At 62.4% G+C, this 20,537-nt stretch overlaps 2 protein-coding genes across 3 annotated transcripts; both read left to right on the top strand.

The window, feature by feature from the left end:
* The first annotated feature begins 170 nt into the window (after window positions 1-170).
* CBX5 (chromobox 5) lies at window positions 171-5,935 on the top strand. Of its 2 annotated transcripts, none has more exons than XM_032094214.1 (5): window positions 171-239; window positions 2,551-2,702; window positions 3,277-3,475; window positions 4,702-4,799; window positions 5,415-5,935. In XM_032094214.1, exons 2-5 carry the CDS (start codon window positions 2,566-2,568, stop codon window positions 5,563-5,565), a joined length of 585 nt encoding a protein of 194 aa, XP_031950105.1. In that variant the 5' UTR covers window positions 171-239; window positions 2,551-2,565; the 3' UTR covers window positions 5,566-5,935. The 2 variants fall into 2 exon arrangements, with proteins under 2 accessions (XP_031950105.1, XP_031950104.1); XM_032094213.1 differs by lacking the exon at window positions 171-239 and adding an exon at window positions 328-439.
* Window positions 5,936-7,117: 1,182 nt separating this feature from the next.
* Window positions 7,118-9,599, top strand: SMUG1 (single-strand-selective monofunctional uracil-DNA glycosylase 1). Its single transcript, XM_032093833.1, has 3 exons — window positions 7,118-7,151; window positions 7,837-8,203; window positions 8,664-9,599. Exons 2-3 carry the CDS (start codon window positions 7,847-7,849, stop codon window positions 9,597-9,599), a joined length of 1,293 nt encoding a protein of 430 aa, XP_031949724.1. The 5' UTR covers window positions 7,118-7,151; window positions 7,837-7,846.
* The last annotated feature ends 10,938 nt before the right edge of the window (window positions 9,600-20,537 follow it).

Raw genomic sequence — 20,537 nt, 5'->3', positions numbered from 1 at the left:
CCCGGAGACTCCCCGGCGCGCCGGTGATTCGCTGGCGCGGCGGAGGGCCCGCCCCTCGCTCGGCGCTCATTGGCTGGGCGCGGGGGGGGACGGTCCCCATTGGCGGGCGCGGCCGTCGCTCAGCGCGGGCCGCCGGCGGGCCCAGCGCAGCTCGGCGAGCGCGGCGCGGCGGGCGCAGAGCGGGGCGGCGGCGAGTCCCGGCGGCGGCGAGGAGGGGCCGCCCGCCCGCCGGCCCCAAGGTGCGCCTGAAGCAGCGCATGCGCCAATCGCGGCGGGGTTTGGGGAGGGGGGAAAGGCGGGCGGACGCATGCGCGGAGCGCGGCCGGCGGCGCCTGCGCGCTGCGGGCGGTTTTGGCGGGCGGAGCGCGGAGCAGCGGCAGCTCGGAGGGGCGGCTAAACCGCGGCGGACGGGCCCGCGCCGGAGCCGCTCTCCGCGCAGGTAGCGCCGGCGGCGGGCGGCGGATGAATGGGCGGCAGCGCGGGGGCGGGTCCTGGCGCCGTGACGGGCAGGCGCGCTGGCCAATAGCGGCGGACGGGAGGCGGGGCCGCGCGCGGAGTGACGGACGCGATAGCCAATAGCAGTGGGCGGGAGGTGGGATGGCGCGGCGATTGACAGGCGTGCTGGCCAATAGCATCGGAGCGGAGGCGGGGCGGCAGTTGGAGTGACGGTTTCTCCGCCCAATGGTAGCGCGGCGGCGGCTGTGGCGAGCGGCGGGGCGCTCAACCAATCAGGGTGCGGGCGCGCGGCGGCTCTAACCAATCGCGGTGCGGGGCGTGCTTCTGGCCCCGCCCCCAGGCCCAGATACCGGCCCCCCCCCCCGCCGGCCGCGCTTTGAACCCAAAACTGCGGCTTTTTACCCCAAAACTGCGGCTTTTGCCCTCAAACCGCCGCGTTCCGCCTCAAACTTGCGTTTTCCCGCCTCAAGCCGGCGGGTTTTGCCTCAGAACTGTGATTTTCAGCTCTGGAAACGGCGCTTTTGGCCTCAAAGCGGCGCCTTCCCTTTGTTCCCTCAGGATTCCCGGGCGCGGGATCCGGGATGCGACGCCCCGGGGGCTCCATCCCGGCCCTTCCCCTCCCAAAGCCGCCTTTTCCCACCCAAACCGGCCCCTCTTCCCACGCAAATCCTCCCAAATCCTCCCAAAACCTCCCGGTTCCCGCCCAAATCCCGCGCCGGGAAATCCCGCCGGGAATCCGGCAGGAAATTCCACCCGGGAACGAGGAATTCCCGGGCTCCCTCACGGGGCTTTAGGGCTGCATTTAAAAGAAAAAAAAAAAAAAATCAATCCGCTAAAGTCAAGGGTTAAGGAGAAAAAAAAAAAAAAAAGAGCCCAAATTGGGGTTTTCTTAAAACGTCTTTTTTTTTTTTTTTTTTTTTAATCCGCCCGTTTTTAAGGGGTTTAGCCCGAATTCCATTTCCCTGTTCCCAAATCCCCCCCCCAGTTTTAGGGGGTTTATCCCGAATTCCATTTCCTTCTGCCTAAGTTCTCACTTTTTTACGGGTTCTTAGCCCAGTTCGTGTTTCTTTGTGCCTAAATCCCCGCTGGTTTTTAGGAATCCCCCTCTCCTTCCCTCCCTGCCCCAGGATCTCCCTTTGGGGGGTTCTGAGGTGCGCCCACTTCCTTCCTTTGGGGTTTCCCAGGTGACCCCAAATCCTTTCTCGTGGTCCCCAAGATGACCCCAAATCCCCCCTTGGGGATCCCCAGGTGCCCCAATCCCCCCTTGGGGATCCCGAGATGACCCCAAATCCCCCCTTGGGGGTCCCCAGGTCACCCCAATCACCCCTTGGGGATCCCGAGATGACCCCAAATCCCCCCTTGGGGGTCCCCAGGTCACCCCAATCACCCCCTTGGGGGTCCCCAGGTGCCCCAAATCCCCCCTTGGGGGTCCCCAGGTGCCCAAATTCCCCCTTGGGGATCCCGAGATGACCCCAAATCCCCCCTTGGGGGTCCCCAGGTCACCCCAACCCCACCTTTAAGGGAGCTCCAGGAGCCCTCAAATTTCCCTTTGGGGGTCCTGAGATGTCCCCAGCTGCCCCATTGTGGTGTCCCCTGGGGTGACAATGCCATGTCCCCATGGAGCGGTGGCTGCAGGAGGAGCCGCAGGGCAGTTCCCTGTCCCATGGTGACATTCCCTGTCCCTGTCCCCATCCCATGGTGACATTCCCTGACCCTGTTCCCTGTCTGCGTCCCATGGTGACATTCCCCGTCCGCTGTCTCTGCCCCTGTCCCATGGTGACATTCCCTGTCCCCTGTCCCTGTCCCATGGTCACATTCCCTGACCCTGTTCCCTGTCTGTGTCCCATGGTGACATTCCCTGTCCCCTGTCTCTGTCCCTGTCCCATGGTGACATTCCCTGACCCTGTCCCTGTCCCATGGTGACATTCCCTGTCCCATGGTGACATTCTGTGACCCTGTCCCTGTCCCACGGTGACATTCCCTGACCCTGTCCCTATCCCTGTCCCATGGTGACGTTGCCTGACCGTGTCCCATGGTGACACTCCCTGTCCTCTGTCCGTGTCCCATGGTGACGTTCCCTGTCACTGTCCCCAGAGCGGTGGCTGCGCTATGGGCAGGAGGAGCCGGCGGGCAGCCGACAGCTCGTCCTCGGGGGAGGAGGAGGAGTATGTGGTGGAGAAGGTTCTGGATCGGCGCGTGGTGAGGGGCCAAGCCGAGTACCTGCTCAAGTGGAAGGGCTTCTCCGAGTGAGTGACACCGGGGACAGCGCGGGGGACACGGGACACGGCTCCTGGGCACCCAGGGGACCTGGCAGGGCAGGGACGCGCTGTGGGGACCCTGCTGTGTGACAGGGACATGGGGACCCTGCTGGGGCATGAGGGGACCCTGTGGGCACCCTGCTGTGTGACAGGGACATGGGGACACTGCTGGGGCGTGAGGGGACCCTGTGGGGACCCTGCTGTGTGACAGGGACATGGGGACCCTGCTGGGGCGTGAGGGGACACGGGGACCCTGTGGGGACCCTGCTGTGTGACAGGGGACACCGCAGCGACCCTGAGCTGACCCCGGCGTGTGGTGGGACACAACTCCTGGGGATGCCATGGGGACACTGCGGGGACCCTTCTCTGAGCCAGGGGACCCCGTGGTGACGCCGCTGTGTGACCTCCATGCGTGGAGGTGTCCCCACAGTGTCCCCACGGTGTCCCAGCGATGTCCCACAGGGAACACAACACGTGGGGATTGGGGGGTTGTCCCCTGGGTGTCCCCTTGTCCCCTGGGTGTCCCCTGGGTGTCCCCTTGTCCCCTGACGGTGTCCCACAGGGAACACAACACGTGGGAGCCCGAGAAGAACCTGGACTGTCCCGAGCTGATCTCGCAGTTCCTGCGCAAGGACCGCAGGATGAGGGACATGAGGGACATGAGGGACAGCGATGGGACTCGGCCCCGGGAGCGCCCCGAGGGCGCCAAGCGCAAGGGACTGCCCGGCAGCGAGGACGGGCGCGCCAAGAAGAAGAGGGAGGTGAGAGGGGACACGGGGACAGGGACACGGGGATGGGGACAGGGACAGAGGGATGGGGACAGGGACACGGGGATGGGGACAGGGACACAGAGATGGGGACAGGGAATCCAGGGATTGGGACAGGGACAGGGGGATGGGGACAGGGACACGGGGATGGGGACAGGGACACAGGGATGGGGTCAGGGAATCCAGGGATTGGGACAGGGACAGGGGGATGGGGACAGAGGGATGGGGACAGGGACACGGGGATGGGGACAGGGACACAGGGATGGGGACAGGGACACGGGGACGGGGACATGGGGATGGGGACAGGGACATGGGGATGGGGACAGGGACACAGGGATGGGGACAGGGACACGGGGACGGGGACAGGGACACGGGGATGGGGACAGAGGGATGGGGACAGGGACATGGGGATGGGGACAGGGACACAGGGATGGGGACAGGGAATCCAGGGATTGGGACAGGGACAGGGGGATGGGGACAGAGGGATGGGGACAAGGACACAGGGATGGGGACAGGGACACGGGGATGGGGACAGAGGGATGGGGACAGGGACATGGGGATGGGGACAGGGACACGGGGATGGGGACAGGGAATCCAGGGATTGGGACAAAGGACCAAGGGATGGGGGTGGGAATCCAGGGATGGGGACAGGGACATGGGGATAGGGACAGGGACACAGGGATGGGAATCCAGGGATTGGGACAAGGGACCAAGGGATGGGGGTGGGAATCCAGGGATGGGACAAGGGACCAAGGGATGGGGACAGGGACACAGGGATGGGAATCCAGGGATTGGGACAAGGGACCAAGGGATGGGGACAGGGACATGGGTAGGGGATGGGACTGGACACCAGGGATGGGGCCAGGGACCAAGGGTGGAGAATGGACACCCAGAGTTAGGGACAGGGACATGGGGATGGGGACAAGGACACAGGGATGGGCTGGGAACCCAGGCTTGGGGACAGGAATGGACAGCAGAGCTGGGGACAGGGACAAGGGTTGGGGACAGTGGCACCCAGTGTCCTCTCCATGGGGACAGGAGTCTGCAGTCCTGGAATGGCCACCAGGGAACGGGACAGTGCCCAGCCACGGGGCACTCCCCCAGTGCCACCACGCTGAGGACAGCGTCCCCAACCTGCAGCTGCACCGCCTCCCTGTCCCCTCCTCGCCCCAAAATCTCTCTGTTCCCAAAAAAATCCCATTTTTCCCCAAAACTCCCAGAGCAACGACATCGCCCGCGGCTTCGAGCGGGGGCTGGAGCCCGAGAAGATCATTGGGGCCACCGACTCCTGTGGGGACCTCATGTTCCTCATGAAGTGGTGAGGCCACCACGGGTGTCCCCAGAGTCCCCTGAGCCCCCCGGGCTGTGTCTGGGACCCCCCAGTGCTCCCAGTTTGTGCCAGCGACTTCCTGTCCCCCCCTCCCCCCAGGTCGTGTCTTTGTCCCCCAGTTTGTGTTTGCGTCCCCCCCATTTGTGTCCGTGTCCCCCAGTTTGTGGCTGTCCCCATGTCCCTCCAGTTTGTCCCCCTGTCCCCCCAGTTTGTGTCCTTCCAGTTTGTCTCTGTGTCCCTCCCTCCCCCAGTTCATCCCCATGTCCCCAGTTCATCCCCGTGTCCCCAGTTTATCCCCATGTCCCCAGTCGGTCCCCGTGTCCCCAGTCGGTCCCCATGTCCCCAGTTTATCCCCATGTCCCCAGTTGGTCCCCGTGTCCCCAGTTCATCCCCGTGTCCCCAGTTCATCCCCGTGTCCCCAGTCGGTCCCCGTGTCCCCAGTCGGTCCCCGTGTCCCCAGTTCATCCCCGTGTCCCCAGTTCATCCCCATGTCCCCAGTTCATCCCTATGTCCCCAGTTTATCCCCGTGTCCCCAGTTGGTCCCCGTGTCCCCAGTTCATCCCCGTGTCCCCCTGACCCCCCGTTCTTGTCCCCACCCCCCAGGAAGGACACGGACGAGGCCGACCTGGTGCTGGCCAAGGAGGCCAACCTCAAGTGTCCCCAAATTGTCATCGCCTTCTACGAGGAGCGGCTGACGTGGCACGCGTACCCCGAGGACAGTGACAGCAAGGAGCGGGACCCCCCCCGCAGCTAAGCGACCCCCCCACTGTACATAGCCCCCCCATCCATGGGGACCCCCCCGGGACCCCTCCCCATCCCACTGTCCCCGTCCCAGTGTCCCCAGGGGCCACCCTGCCCCCCCCCCGCAGCCCCCCTGGGGACAGGGGTGGGGTGTCCCTCCCCTTCGGGGGTGTCTAAGGGGGGGTCCCCAGCCGGTCCCCACCCCCCCCCCCCCCTCCCCGCCACCCCCAGGCAGATTTGGGGGGGTCGGCCCCGGTTTTTGGTGTTTTTTAAAGTCGGTGTTTTTAGCCGGGGCCCCCCCGGGGTGTCCCCGTGTCCCCTCTGTCCCCGTGTCGTCCCCAACCCCCCCGGATTTGCTTCCAATAAACGGTCACTTTTCAGGAGCTGCTTGGTCTGGGGGGACGTTGGGGACCCCCCGGTGTCCCCAGTACAGGGTCAGGGTGGGACCCCGGCTCAGGGTGGGCCCCCGCCCCATTTCAGGGGGTCCCAAAAAAGGGGCGGGGGGGGGCGGTTCCAGCTCTGTCCCCTCCGGTCCGTTCAGCGGCGCCTCCGGTGCCACCTGGTGGTGACAACGCGGAGCTGCAGCCGCACAGCGCGGGGACAAAGCGGCACCGGGGCCACCGGGGGGGGCCCGGAGGGGACACGGGGGACACCGGGGGTGGCACGGGAGGGTTTGGGGACACCGGGGTGACGATGGAGGGGGGCTCGGGGAGTCCGCAGTGTGGCTGCTTGGGCTCGGTGGGGCAGCTGGGGGCGCTCCCGGTGTCACGGGGGGGTTGGGGACACTGGGGTGACACCGGGCAGGGGTTGGGGACACTCGGGTGACACCAAAGGGGGAGTTGGGGACGCTCAGGTGACACCGGACAGGGGCTGGGGACACTCGGGTGACACCGGGCAGGGGTTGGGGACACTCGGGTGACACCGAAGGGGGGGTTGGGGACGCTCAGGTGACACCGGACAGGGGCTGGGGACACTCGGGTGACACCGGGCAGGGGTTGGGGACACTCGGGTGACACCAAAGGGGGAGTTGGGGACACTCGGGTGACACCGGACAGGGGCTGGGGACACTCGGGTGACACCGAGGGGGGGTTGGGGACGCTCGGGTGACACCGGGCAGGGGCTGGCGACGCTCCCGGTCGCCACCGCCTTCCCTCCCGGGCCCGCCAGGGGGCGCCCTCGCGCCGCCGCAGCCCCGCGCGCTGCCCGCCCCCCCCCCCCCCGGGAAGGGGCGTGGCCTGAGGAGACCCCGCCCTCTCCCGTGCGCGCGCCACCGCCCTTCGCCCCCCCCCGCCCACCCGTGGGTGCCCCCCCCGTGTTCCCCACGCGCGTTCGCGGCCCCGGGGGGGTTCGGGGGGGCTCGGGGAGGGTTCGGGGGGGTTCGGGGAGGGTTCGGGAGGGCTCGGGGAGGGTTCGGGAGAGCTCGGGGAGGGTTCGGGGGGGGGCTCGGGGGGTGGGTTCCCACCGCAAAGCACGATGGGAAGCTCCGCGCGCAGACAAAGGCCCGGGCCCCGCCCCTCCCCCGCCCGCGCGGGGCACGCCGGGAAGAGGCCGAGGGCGGGGGGCGGGGCCTGGCGCGCGGCGGGAGCGGCGCGTGCTCAGGTGGGCTCGCGGCGGCGGCGGCCGTGACGTCACCGGGGGGCCGTGTGACGTCACGAGGGGACCGCGGGGGTGGGGGGGGCTGTGAGGGGCACTCGGGGGGTCCGGGGGGGGGGGTGGGGGACACGGGGGGGGGCTCGCGAGGGGCAGCCGGGCGGGGCCGGGGCCGCCTGGTCACCGCTGTGCCCCTGTCCCCGACCGGGGCTCCGCCATCCCCGACCGGGGCTCCGCCATCCCCGACCGGGGCTCCGCCATCCCCCGGGGCTCCGCTGTCCCCCTGTCCCCGACCGGGGCTCCGCCGTCCCCGACCGGGGCTCCGCCATCCCCCACCGGGGCTCCGCCATCCCCCGGGGCTCCGCTGTCCCCCTGTCCCCGACCGGGGCTCCGCCGTCCCCGACCGGGGCTCCGCCATCCCCCACCGGGGCTCCGCCATCCCCCGGGGCTCCGCTGTCCACCTGTCCCCGACCGGGGCTCCGCCATCCCCCGGGGGCTCCGCCATCCCCCCGGGGCTCCGCTGTCCCCTCCGCTGTTCCCCCGGGGCTCCGCTGTCCCCTCCGCTGTTTCCCCGGGGGCTCCGCTGTCCCCTCCGCCATCCCCCCCCGACCGGGGCTCCTCCCGTCCCCTCCGTCCCCAGCCCCGGGTCCCCTCCGTCCCCCCCGCGCTCAGCGCGTCCCCGCGGTGCCCGCAGGCGATGGGGGATGGAGCGCGCCGGGCCCGAGGCGGGGCCGCGGCGGGACGAGGACGAGGAGGAGGAGGAGGAGGAGGAGGAAGGATCCCGGGAGGAGGCTGAGGACGGAGCCGCGGATGAGGAGGATGAGGATGAGGATGAGGAGCGGGCCGAAGGCGTGGCCGGGCGGTTCCTGGCTCTCGAGCGGGCTCTGTCCGAGCAGCTGCGGGCGCTGCCGCCGCCCGGGCCGCCCGTGGCCCTCGTGTACGCCCCGCTCGAGTACGCGTGGGAGCCGCACCGCGACTTCGTGCGCCGCTACTGCCGCGGCCCCAAGGCCGTGCTGTTCCTCGGCATGAACCCCGGCCCCTTCGGCATGGCCCAGACCGGGGTCAGCGGCGCGGGGGGGGCCCAGCGCATCCCGGGGGGCACCGAGTGAGGGAAAGGGAGGTTTTGGGGGTGCTCGGGGGGCGTCCCAGGCTGTCCCGTGGGGTTCCAGGGGAGGGAAACTGAGGCACGGGGGGGATTCATGGGTTGCCCAGGGGGTCCCAGGGGAGGGAAACTGAGGCACGGGGGGGGTTCATGGGTTGCCCAGGGGGTCCCAGGCCATTCCGTGGGGTCCCAGGGGAGGGAAACTGAGGCACGGGGGATCCTCCAAGGGGTCCCAGGCCATTCCATGGGGTCCCAGGGGAGGGAAACTGAGGCACGGGGGGGGGGTGTCCCCAGAGGAGTCCCGCTCCATCCCACGGCATCTCAGAGCCGCACACCCGAACCCGGGGATCACCCGTGGGGTGCGGGGGGGGGGTCCCCACGCTCTGTCCCCCCGCTGACGCCCCCGGGCCGCCCCGCAGGTGCCGTTCGGCGAGGCGTGGCACGTTCGGGAGTGGCTGCGGGTTTCGGGCTCGGTGCTGAAGCCCCCCCAGGAGCACCCCAAGCGCCCGGTGCTGGGGCTGCGCTGCCCGCGGGCCGAGGTGAGCGGCGCCCGCTTCTGGGGGCTCATCCGGAGCCTCTGCCCGGACCCCCGCGCCTTCTTCCGCCACTGCTTCGTGCACAACCTCTGCCCCCTCCTCTTCCTCGCCGCCAGCGGCCGCAACGTCCCCCCCCCGGAGCTGCGGGCCCCGGAGCGGGAGCGGCTGCTCGGGCCGTGCGGGGCGGCGCTGGCGGCCGCCGTGGTGGCCCTGAGGGTGCGGCTCGTGGTGGCCCTGGGCCGGGTGGCCGAGCTGCGGGCGCGCCGGGCGCTGGCGGCCGCCGGGCTGGCCGTGCCCGTGCGGGCCCTGCCGCACCCGTCCCCCCGCAACCCCCGCGCCAACCGCGGCTGGGAGGGAGCGGCCCGGGCCAGGCTGGGCGAGATCGGGGTGCTGCGGCTGCTGGGGGTGCGGGAGGGAGCGCGGCTGGGCAGCGGGGGGATGGAGGTTGGGGGGGCTGTGCCTCAGTTTCCCCTCCCGGGAACTGGGGGGAAGGGGGCTGGCGGGTCCCTGTGCCAGTTTGACCAGTTGGGAGCTGGGGAAAAGGGGATTGATGGGGCCCTGCCTCAGTTTCCCCAGGCAGAAAAGGATTTAGGGCATCACTACAGGGCAGAGGATGAATCCCTGCCTCAGTTTCCCCAGTTGGGGATTGGGAGGAAGGAGGATGGTGCGGCCCTGTCCCAGTTTGACCAGTTGGGGACTGGGGGACAGGGGATTGATGGCGCCCTGCCTCAGTTTCCCCACTCAGGAGCCGGGGAGCGGGAGGTTGGTGGGTCCCTGCCTCAGTTTCCCCACTCGGGGGGCGGTTTAGGGCTCCTTTAGGGGTGGGGGAGGGGCCCTGCCTCAGTTTCCCGTTAGGAATAAGGGGGGGGAGGGGGGGAGGGTTCATGGGTCGCTGCCTCGCGGCGTTTTGTGTGGAATTCTGGAATAAATAAAGGCAAAAATTGGTAAAAATGCCAGGAAAGAGGCAGCGAGGGGGATGGGGGAGGGGATGGGATGGGGGGGTCATCCCGGGGGGTTTTTAGGGTGGGGGGCTGGGGCTGCAGTGGGGACCTCCCTCCCTGGCGCTGTCCCGGGGCTGAACTGGGAGTCGCTGGGCCGAACTGGGCCGTACCGGGAGGTGCCGTCGCGGGCTGCCGGTGCCGGTGCCGGGGGTGCGGGCGCGGCTCTGCGGGGAGGAGCCGCTAGAGAGAGGCAGAGACCGCGGCACGGCCCCGCCGCCGCTGCGGGACCGGGGCTGCTCCGGCACCGGGACCGACACCGGGACCGGGACCGACACCGGGACCAGCACCGGGAGCGACACCGACACCGGCACCGGGACCGACACCGGGACCAGCACCGGGAGCGACAGCGACACCGGGACCGGGACCGACACCGGGACCAGCACCGGGAGCGACACCGACACCGGCACCGACACCGGCTCTGGGACCGACACTGGTCCTGCTCCATTCCCGGTGCCGCCCCCGGTACCGTTCCCGTCACTGCCCCACTCCCGGCACCGTTTCAGGCCCTGACCCGCTCCCGGTACCGCTCCCGGTCCGACCCCGCATCCCCCGAGAGGGTCCCCGGAGCCGGGGCTTTGCTGCGGGATTGGGATCGGTGGGATTGGGATCTGTGGGGTTTGGGACCTCTGGGGTTTGGGATCTCTGGGGTTGGGATCTGTGGGGGTTGGGATCTGTGGGGTTTGGGACCTCTGGGGTTGGGATCTGTGGGATTTGGGATCTCTGGGGTTTGGGATCTCTGGGGTTTGGGATCTCTGTGATTTGGGATCTCTGGGGTTTGGGATGTCTGGGTTTGGGATCTCTGGGGTTTGGGGTCTCTGGTGTTTGGGATCTGTGGGATTTGGGATCTCTGGAGATTGGAATCTCTGGGGTTTGGGGTCTCTGGGGTTTGGGATCTGCAGGACTGAGGGTTCCCAGCTCTGGGCCCACCCCAATCCCGGGACACCCCCCCCCCCCTCACCCCGGCCCGAGCCGATTCCCGTGGGATCCTTCTCTCCAGAGCCGATCTGGGGAGGATTTTGCTCCCTCCCCCCCCGCCCCCCTCCCCCCGCCATTCCCAGCCCCATTTTGGGGCAGAAAGAGGGAAAACCTGGAATTCTGTGCGGAGCCGGGACCTGCAGGATCGGGGCCTCCCTTCCCAGGGTCCCTTCCCGGCCACGACCCCTCCCCAGATTTTGCCACGGGGCTGATTTATCCCGGTTGGATGTCTCTGATAATTGGATAATTAATCTTTATTGGATCCTTTTATTTTTTATGGCTCTTCCTTCCTCCCCCATTTCTCCGGGCCGAATTCCCGACGTTCCAGCTGCTCCGGGAGAGATTTGCCTCGTGGAGAGGGGAAAAAGATAAAGATAAAAAAATAAAAATAAGTAAATAAAATCATAAATAAGTAAATAAATAAAATAAATAAATAAAATACATAAACAACCCCTCAAAAACCCTCCCGGAGAAATGATTCCGCTCCCTTTCCCGGCTGGAATAGGGAAATAAAAACCCCCTGGAATCACCCGGGAGAGGAGACAATAGAAAACTCGCTTTTTTCCCTTTTTTCTTTTTCTTTTTTTAATTTTTTTCATTCCCTGATTTTTGGGGGGTTTTTGTGTTGTTTTTTTTTTTTTACAGGAACGGGGTCGCTCCCGGTTCCCAGCGCGGATCCCGGTGGGGAAGGGGGGGAAGAGGAGAGGGAGGGGCCGGGAAGAGGAAGAGGAGGAGGAGAAGAGGAGGAAGGAGAGAGGAGGAAGCACTGGGAGCGCTGGGAGCACTGGGAGCGGGGCGCGCGCGTCACCTCGGGGGGATCAGGCGGGATCCCGGGGGCGTTCTGGGGTGAAATCCAGGAATTTCCGTCGGAAGGAGGATCCGGAGGGGATCCCGGGGAAGGAAACCCGGGGGGGGGAGGGAGGGAGGGGCCGGAAAAGCCAAAAATTCCCCGGGGGACGGGGCCGGGGCTCGGGGCGGCTGCGCCGGAACCTCCCGGGACGGGACCCTCGGGGGTCCCCCGAGCCCCCCCGGGATCCCCCCGAAACCGGGAGCGGGAGGTAAGCGGGGTCCGGCCCCTTTCCTTCCCCTTTCTGGTTCCCTCCCTCTTTTTATCCCAGGAAAACACCCTTTTATTCCCCCTTTTCCACCCTTTTATTCCCCCTTTTCCACCCTTTTATTCCCCCTTTTCCACCTTTTTTCCCCTTTTCCACCTTTTTCCCCCTTTTCCACCTTTTTCCCCTTTTCCACCCTTTTATTCCCCCTTTTCCACCTTTTTTCCCCTTTTCCACCTTTTTCCCCCCTTTCCACCCTTTTCCCCCCTTTTCCACCTTTTTTCCCCCTTTCCACCTTTTTCCCCTTTTCCACCCTTTTATTCCCCCTTTTCCACCTTTTTTTCCCCTTTTCCACCTTTTTCCCCCCTTTCCACCCTTTTCCCCCCTTTTCCACCTTTTTTCCCCCTTTCCACCTTTTTCCCCTTTTCCACCCTTTTATTCCCCCTTTTCCACCTTTTTTCCCCTTTTCCACCTTTTTCCCCCCTTTCCACCCTTTTCCCCCCTTTTCCACCTTTTTTCCCTCCTTTTCCACCATTTTCCCCCCTTTTCCACCCTTTTCCCCCCGTTTTCCACCCTTTTTTCCCCAGGAAAACACCCCCCTTTCCCTCCCCCTTTATCCCCAGTTTTTTTCCCCTTTCCCACTCTTTTTCCCCCCAGGAAAACCCCCCTTTTTTCCCCCCTCTTCCACCCCTTCCCCCCCATTTTTTCCCAGTAAAACTCCCCCTTTTCCCCCCCTTTTTCCCCACTTTTCCCAGGAAAACACCCCCCCCTCCCCCACCACCGCCCCCTCTGCGACCCCCCCGCCCTCCCCACCCCCCCTGAACCCCTCCCCCCCCCATGACCCCGCCATCGATTTTATGGAAAAAAGCCTGGAATTCATCCCGGGCCCCCTCACCTCCCATCTGCCCGCGCCCCGCGGAGCCAAAATCCCGGGATTTGATGGATTTTTGCAGGGATGCGGCTCCCGCCGGGGGGGCGAAAGCGGCGAGAAAAGTGGGGGGAAAGTGGGGAAAAGTGGGGAAAAGGGGAATTTTCTTCATGGCAGCGCCGCGGGTCGGGGTCCCGCATCCTGCCGGGGGTCCTGGGGGGCTCCGCTGCGAGCCTGACCCTCCCCTTCCCCAGGGAAAAAGGTCCTGGAAGGGAGAAAAGGCGCTGATCCCGCTGGGTTTGGGGACGGGAAGAGGAATTTGGGGTGGGAGGAGCAGGATGGGATTTTGTTTCTGGTTGGTTTTCAGCTGGAGCAGCGCCCGGATCAGCTGGGCAGGGAAAAGGGAGGGAAAAATGGCCTGAAAGTGGCCAAAATAACCCCAAATCCTCTGTTTGCCACCCCCAGAGCTCTCGGGATTCCCCTGCACCCCCCAAATTCCGGCTGCGTCCCCAAAATGTATCAAAATTTCGCAGTTTCACGCCAAAACACGACCTTGGGAGTGCCCAACTTTCCCCCAAATCCCAGCTGGAAACCCCAAATTACAGCCTGGAAATTACAATCCCCCAAATCCCAGCTGCAGCCCCAAAATTGCAGTCCCCCAAAACGACAGCCCCAAAATCCCAATTCCAATCCCCCAAATCCCAGCTGGAAACCCCCAAATTACAACTCTCGGATTGCAAACCCCAAATTACGGCCCCCAAAATCCCAATTCCAGCCCTGAAACTGCAGCAGCTTCCCCTAAAATGACCCAATTTACATCCCCCCAAATCCCAAAATCACAACCCCCAAATTCCAACTCCCCCAAACCCCACTCCCGTCCCCCAAATTCCAGACCCCAAACTGCAGCTTTGTCCCCTCAATTACAGCCCCCAAATCCCAGTTTTGCCCCCAAATCCCAGTTTTCTCCCCAGATTTCCACCTGGGAACGGGAGACACCAAATTTGGGTTGGGAACGTGGGATGGGGGCAGCTCCCGCCGCAGCTTTTAGGGCCGGACCCCCTCAATGTCACTCAGCCACGGGATCCCAAAATCCCTTTTCCCACCAAAAAAAAACCCCAAACACCACAAAAAAACCCCAAAATCTCCCCCTCCGGGCTCCGCCACCGCTCCAAATTCCCGGAGCTGATTCCCTGCCCTCCCAGCGCCCTTTTGGGGCAGAATCCCGCGGATTCCGTTCCCTGCGGGGTTACGGGGACACAACCCCCGCGTGGGGACCCCCGGGGCGCCGCCGTCCCCCCGAAACCCCGGCGCTCCCGGGATTTACGGCCGCGGTTCCCTCTGGAAGAGCTCCCAGGCTCTCCAGGAGAAGGATGCTCCGGGCAGCCCCATAAATAACCCCGGAAAGGCTCCGGCTGCTCCCGTAACTGCATTTTATGGGATCAGCGGCTCTGGGATTTGTGGCCTCGTGTTCCGCCAGCGACGGCGGCGGGAGCGCTTTTCCAACCTCCCGATCCCAAAAAAATCCCCTTCCCCACCCAGATTCCCGGGATTTTGGCTTTCCGACTCATTGTCGGGGGGGGGAAAGGGTTTTGGGGCAGGGGGTGAGGGTGTGAAATAAATAAATATTCCCCAAAAAAATCCTGTTGGAAATCGTCCTTTTCCCACATTCCCAGGGAATTTCGGGGTGGGGAAACAGCAGCGACGCATCCCAAGGGTTTTGTTTGTTTGTTTTGGGGGACGATTTGGGGGATTTGAGGCTGAACCCCCCCCCCGTGGAGCTGCTCCGTTGGCCCCAAGCCATCCCTGACGGGTGGATCCCGGCGGGAGCGTCTCCCGTTCCCGGCGGCTTTTCTGTCTCACCTCGAATTCCCGTTGATTGTCCCCGAGGATATCGGGGATAACGAGGATATCGGGGGTATTGGGGATATCGGGGGTATCGGGGATATCAGGGATATTGGGGATATGGGGGATAACGAGGATATAGGGGATATCGGGGATATCGGGGGTGTCGGGGATATCGGGAATATCGGGAATATGGAGCTGCCGGCCCCGCTGGAGCCGTTCCCGATCCGCTGTGTCCAGGGGGCCGGAGAATCCCAAATGTCCCAGTCCTGGGGTTTGGGGGATCCTGGACGCGTCCAGGGGATGGCGCTGCGGCTGGAGGGACAGGGAGGGTGACCACGGATATCTCTGAGTGACCACGGACATCTCTGAGTGACCACGGGCATCTCTGAGTGACCATGGATATCTCTGAGTGACCACAGACATCTCTGAGTGACCATGGATATCTCTGAGTGACCACGGACATCTCTGAGTGACCACGGGCATCTCTGAGTGACCATGGATATCTCTGAGTGACCACAGACATCTCTGAGTGACCATGGATATCTCTGAGTGACCACAGACATCTCTGAGTGACCACGGGCATCCCTGAGTGACCACGGGCATCTCTGAGTGACCATGGATATCTTCGAGTGACCACAGACATCTCTGAGTGACCACAAGACATCTCTGAGTGACCATGGATATCTCTGAGTGACCACGAGACATCTCTGAGTGACCACGGACATCTCTGAGTGACCATGGATATCTCTGAGTGACCACGAGACATCTCTGAGTGACCACGGACATCTCTGAGTGACCCTGCACCTGTCCGCCGAGTGACCACAGACCTGGGCACCAAACGCTCCGGAGCCCCCAAGTCCCTCCGGCCGCTGCCCTTGGTGGCCTTGGGGCACTTCGCGGCCACCTCGGAATCCCGGGATCAGTGTGGGAAGGGCTCCCTGTGCCTCCCCACCCCAATCCCACTGACCCCAACCCCGCTGACCCCAACCCCGCTGACCCCAACTCCCTAACCCCAGCCCCGCTGACCCCAATGCTCCTGACCCCAATCCTGCTGACCCCAGTCCTGCTGACCCCAACCCCCCTGACCCCAACCCCACTGACCCCAACCCCCCTGACCCCAGTCCTGCTGACCCCAACCCTGCTGACCCCAACCCCGCTGACCCCAACCCTGCTGACCCCAACCCTGCTGACCCCAACCCCACGTCCCTCGGGGGGGCGCTGGGACCCATTTGGGAACGTGGGATGGGGGCAGCTCCCGCTGCAGCTTTTAGGGCCGGACCCCCTCAATGTCACTCAGCCACAGGATCCCAAAATCCCTTTTCCCACCAAAAAAAAAACCCCAAACACCACAAAAAAACCCCAAAATCTCCCCCTCCGGGCTCCGCCACCACTCCAAATTCCCGGAGCCGATTCCCTGCCCTCCCAGCGCCCTTTTGGGGCAGAATCCCGCGGATTCCGTTCCCTGCGGGGTTACGGGGACACAATCCCCGCGTGGGATCCATAAAGGGATTTGTGGGGCATCCCCTTGGACGGGGATCATCCATCGGGAAAGCCTCGGGAAGGCGGCGCAGCGCGGCCGGCCCCGAGCATTTACGGCCGCGGGCGGCCCCGTCCATCGCCGGCCCTATAACGATTCCCGGGCAGTCCCCGCCGTTAACGGGAGCGAGCCCCGACCTCGGGATTTATGTCCCGTTCCCCCGGGATCGCCCGGCCCCGACGCGGCCCAGGAGACGCCGGAGCCGGGGCTCGGAGTCGCCGCCCAGAGCGGCCCCGGGGTGAATCTGCTGGGATTGGGGGGGATCCGGGATTTGGGGGGGTCTGGGATTGGGGAGGGGGAGATTTACACAGCCCTGGGAGCCGGGAATTCCGGGGGGGCGGGAAGGATGGAGAGAGGGATGGATGGATGGATGGATGGATGGATCAATGGATGGATCAATGGATCGATGGATCAATGGATGGATGGATGGATGGATGGATGGATGGATGGATCAATGGATGGATCAATGGATCGATGGATGGATGGATGGATGAATGGATGGATGGATGGATGGATGGATCAATGGATGGATGGATGGATGGATGGATGGATGAATGGATGAATGGATGGATGGATGGATGGATGGATGGATGGATGGATGGATGGATGGATGGATGGATGAATGGATCAATGGATGGATGGATGGATGGATGGATGGATGGATGGATCAATGGATGGATGGATCGACGGATCAATGGATCGATGGATCGATGGATGGATGGATGGATGGATCGATGGATGGATCAATGGATCGATGGATCAATGGATCAATGGATCGATGGATGGATGGATGGATGGATCGATGGATGGATCAATGGATGGATCAATGGATGGATGGATGGATCGATCAATGGATCGATGGATCGATGGATCGATCAATGGATCGATGGATCGATGGATAGATCAATGGATCAACGGATAGACGGATCGACGGATCAATGGATCAATGGATCGATGGACCGATAGATTGATGGATCAATGGATCAACTGATTGATGGATCAATGGATCAATGGATGGACGGATCGATGGATCGATGGATCGATGGATGCCAAAGCCACCATCCCTCCCCGGAACCCCAGAGGAAGAACATCCATCCCATAACCGCCCCCAGCATCCCCTAACGAGGATCTCCAGGGGATTCCCGTGGGTTCCCATTCCTGCTCCCCACATCCCACAGCCCCCCACCCCACCCAGGGACACTCCCGAGTGCCCCTCATCCCTCGGGACCCCACACGACCTCGGGGTGTCCCAGGAACGAGCCCAAGGTTGTTCCGGGCAGGACACCCCCGCTCCCCTCGCGGCCCAGCGCTCCGGCAAATTGGAAACCAGCGGGAAAAGCCATCGCCGCTGGCGGAGCCGCTCCGGGAATGTCGCCATCGGCCCGGGAAGCGCAGCCGGAACGCCTCGATCCGTTCCAGGAGCCGATTCCTCGTCCCCTCTCTCCTTTATGGCTCACGCCCGGCAATTCCGCTCCCAGCGCACGCGGAGAGCTGCTGGAGCATCCCGGAAAATAATTACGGACCCAAACGTGCTCCCAGAGCATCCCGGAAAATAATTACGGATCCCAAATGTGCTCCCGGAGCATCCCGGAAAATAATTACAGATCCCAAATGTGCTCCCAGAGTATCCCAGAAAATAATTACAGATCCCAAACGTGCTCCCAGAGCATCCCGGAAAATAATTATGGACCCAAAAGTGCTCCCAGAGCATCCTGGAAAATAATTACAGATCCCAAAAGTGCTCCCGGAGCATCCCGGAAAATAATTACAGATCCCAAATGCTCTCCCAGAGTATCCCGGAAAATAATTACAGATCCCAAAGTGGTCCCAGAGTATCCCAGAAAATAATTACAGATCCGAAATGTGCTCCTGGAGCATCCCAGAAAATAATTACGGACCCAAACGTGCTCCCAGAGTATCCCGGAAAATAATTACGGACCCAAACGTGCTCCCAGAGTATCCCGGAAAATAATTACAGATCCCAAAAGTGCTCCTGGAGCATCCCAGAAAATAATTACAGATCCCAAATGTGCTCCTGGAGCATTCCAGAAAATAATTCCAGGTCCCAAATGAGCTGCCGGAGAGCCGGGCTGGGAGCAGGAGCGGCCGGCGCAGCGCGGCCATCCCAGAATCCGAGCCCAGGAGCTCCAGGATCGCTCCCGGATTTTCCCCTCCCGAGTTTCCCGCTCCTTCCCACGGATGGATTTGCTCCGGGCGCCTCTCACGGAGGTGAAATTGGGGTGGTTTGGGATGGTTCCCTTCCCTCGGTGGGGAATAATCCCACGGTAAATAATTCCATATTAAATAATTCCATGGTGAATAATCCCACGGTAAATAATTCCATATTAAATAATTCCATATTAAATAATTCCATGGTGAATAATCCCATGGTGAATAATTCCATATTAAATAATCCCATGGTGAATAATTCCATATTAAATAATTCCATATTAAATAATTCCATATTAAATAATCCCATGGTGAATAATTCCATATTAAATAATTCCATATTAAATAATCCCATGGTGAGTAATTCCATATTAAATAATTCCATGGTGAATAATTCCGTATTAAGGCCAGGACCAACTCCAGCCTCTCCTGGATTTTAATTAAGTTCAATTCCTTTTCCTTTTCCTTTTCCTTTTCCGGATCCATTCCAGGATCCACTCCTATGGGATCTGCTCCTTTGGGGCACATTCCCGTGGGATCTGTTCCCTGTAGGATCCATTTCAATAGGAACTGCTCCTATAGGATCTGGGATGCTCTTCCTTGGGATCCATCCTTGTGGGATCCGTTCCTATGGGATCCATTCCTATGGAATATGTTCCTATGGGATCCATTCCTATGGGATCCGTTCCTATGGGATGTGTTCCGATGGGATCCATTCCTATGGGATCCGTTCCTATGGGATGTGTTCCGATGGGGTCCATTCCTATGGGATCCGTTCCTATGGGATCCATTCCTATGGAATATGTTCCTATGGGATCCATTCCTATGGGATCCATTCCTATGGGATCCGTTCCTATGGAATCCATTCCTATGGGATCCATTCCTATGGGATCCATTCCTATGGGATCTGTTCCTATGGGATCCATTCCTATGGGATCCGTTCCGATGGGATCCGTTCCGATGGGATCCATTCCTATGGGATCCATTCCTATGGGATCTGTTCCTATGGGATCCATTCCTATGGGATGTGTTCCTATGGGATCTGTTCCTATGGGATCCATTCCTATGGGATCCATTCCTATGGGATGTGTTCCGATGGGATCCATTCCTATGGGATCTGTTCCTATGGGATCTGTTCCTATGGGATCCGCCCCTCCAGGATCCACCCCTGTGCATCCCAGGAATGCTCCACGAGGATCCGGAGGTTTCCACTGGGACCAAATGACGCCGTCCCGGAGCCGGGCCATGGAATTCCCCGGGAATTTCCAGCGCCACCGCATCGATTCCTCAGCCGGGGGCGGCGCAGGGAGATCCTTGGCTTTTATGGCAACAATTATCCATGGAAAACGGGATTAAACTCCCCAGGAACAACCCCTAAAGTCGCCTTTTCACGGAAATCCCATAAATCCATCCCCGCCCAAACCCATCCCTTGGATCCCCAATTCCGGCCCATCCCCTGCTCTTTTTCTCCCCTTTTTTTTCTCCTTTTTGGTTTTTTTTTTGGGAAAAGCGGATTATTTACGTTTTCCCCGGGAAGCCCCCGGCTCGTTTGGCGCCGGTTCCGTCAATTTGTCACCGTTTTTATTGTCACCAATTGCCCAGAACTGGGGCGCGTTTAAAATCCCATCGATCTTGATATTATGGTGTCATAATCTGACAGTAATCGTTGTATCCCGGACGGAAAACCCACTTCCCGGGATTGATGGCTTCCACCGCTCCAATTATCCCCTGTCCATCTCCGCCGGGGAGGCGGCGGCGGAGGCATCCCGGGGATAAATTGGATCCCTTTTCAATTATTCCCTTTTTATTTTATAGGGCTGCGTGGCTGACGAGCGGCTCTGGCGCTTCTGCCCCGGCCACCCGCGGAGCGAGGCATTTCCAGGGATCCCGGGATCGTTCCCGATCTTTCCTGCTCGCCCTGGAAAGTCTGGGAAGGGTTTTCCCCTGGTTTTTTTAATTTAGGATTTGAGGGGAATTAAAAAAAAAAAAAACCACAATTTTCCCGGGATCTGTCGTGATCTCGGCCCCATTTTCCGCTCCAGGTTATCCCAGAGGGAATTTCGGACGGGATGAGCCCGGGGGTCTCCAAACCCCACCCAAAATCCCCACGTTGCTGCTCCCGCCCCGTTTTGTGGGATCGAGAGTGGGATGGGAGCTGGGAAGGAGCCGCCTTGCTCCGGATGGGCCCTTTTTGGGGTGGTTTTAGGTGGAATTTGCTCTTTTGGGCTGGCAGGACTTGGATTTTCTGGGAAGAAACTTCCCTGGGAAGAAATCCCCAGTTCTCCCCGGGATGAGGCCCCATCCCAAGGG

This window comes from Corvus moneduloides, chromosome 30 (assembly GCF_009650955.1).
Source record: "Corvus moneduloides isolate bCorMon1 chromosome 30, bCorMon1.pri, whole genome shotgun sequence".
Lineage (NCBI taxonomy): Eukaryota > Metazoa > Chordata > Aves > Passeriformes > Corvidae > Corvus > Corvus moneduloides.
The sequence above is the reverse complement of the archived record's forward strand: the minus strand, read 5'-3'. Positions and strand labels throughout refer to the sequence as shown.

Coding starts and splice junctions, on each gene's coding strand:
- CBX5 (XM_032094214.1), top strand. CDS start 2,566: ATGGGCAGGAGGAGCCGGCGGGCAGCCGACAGCTCGTCCTCGGGGGAG. Junction 3,476..4,701: donor GCGCCAAGAAGAAGAGGGAG/GTGAGAGGGGAC, acceptor CAAAACTCCCAG/AGCAACGACATCGCCCGCGG. Junction 4,800..5,414: donor CTCATGTTCCTCATGAAGTG/GTGAGGCCACCA, acceptor CCCACCCCCCAG/GAAGGACACGGACGAGGCCG.
- SMUG1 (XM_032093833.1), top strand. CDS start 7,847: ATGGAGCGCGCCGGGCCCGAGGCGGGGCCGCGGCGGGACGAGGACGAG. Junction 8,204..8,663: donor TCGGCATGGCCCAGACCGGG/GTCAGCGGCGCG, acceptor GCCGCCCCGCAG/GTGCCGTTCGGCGAGGCGTG.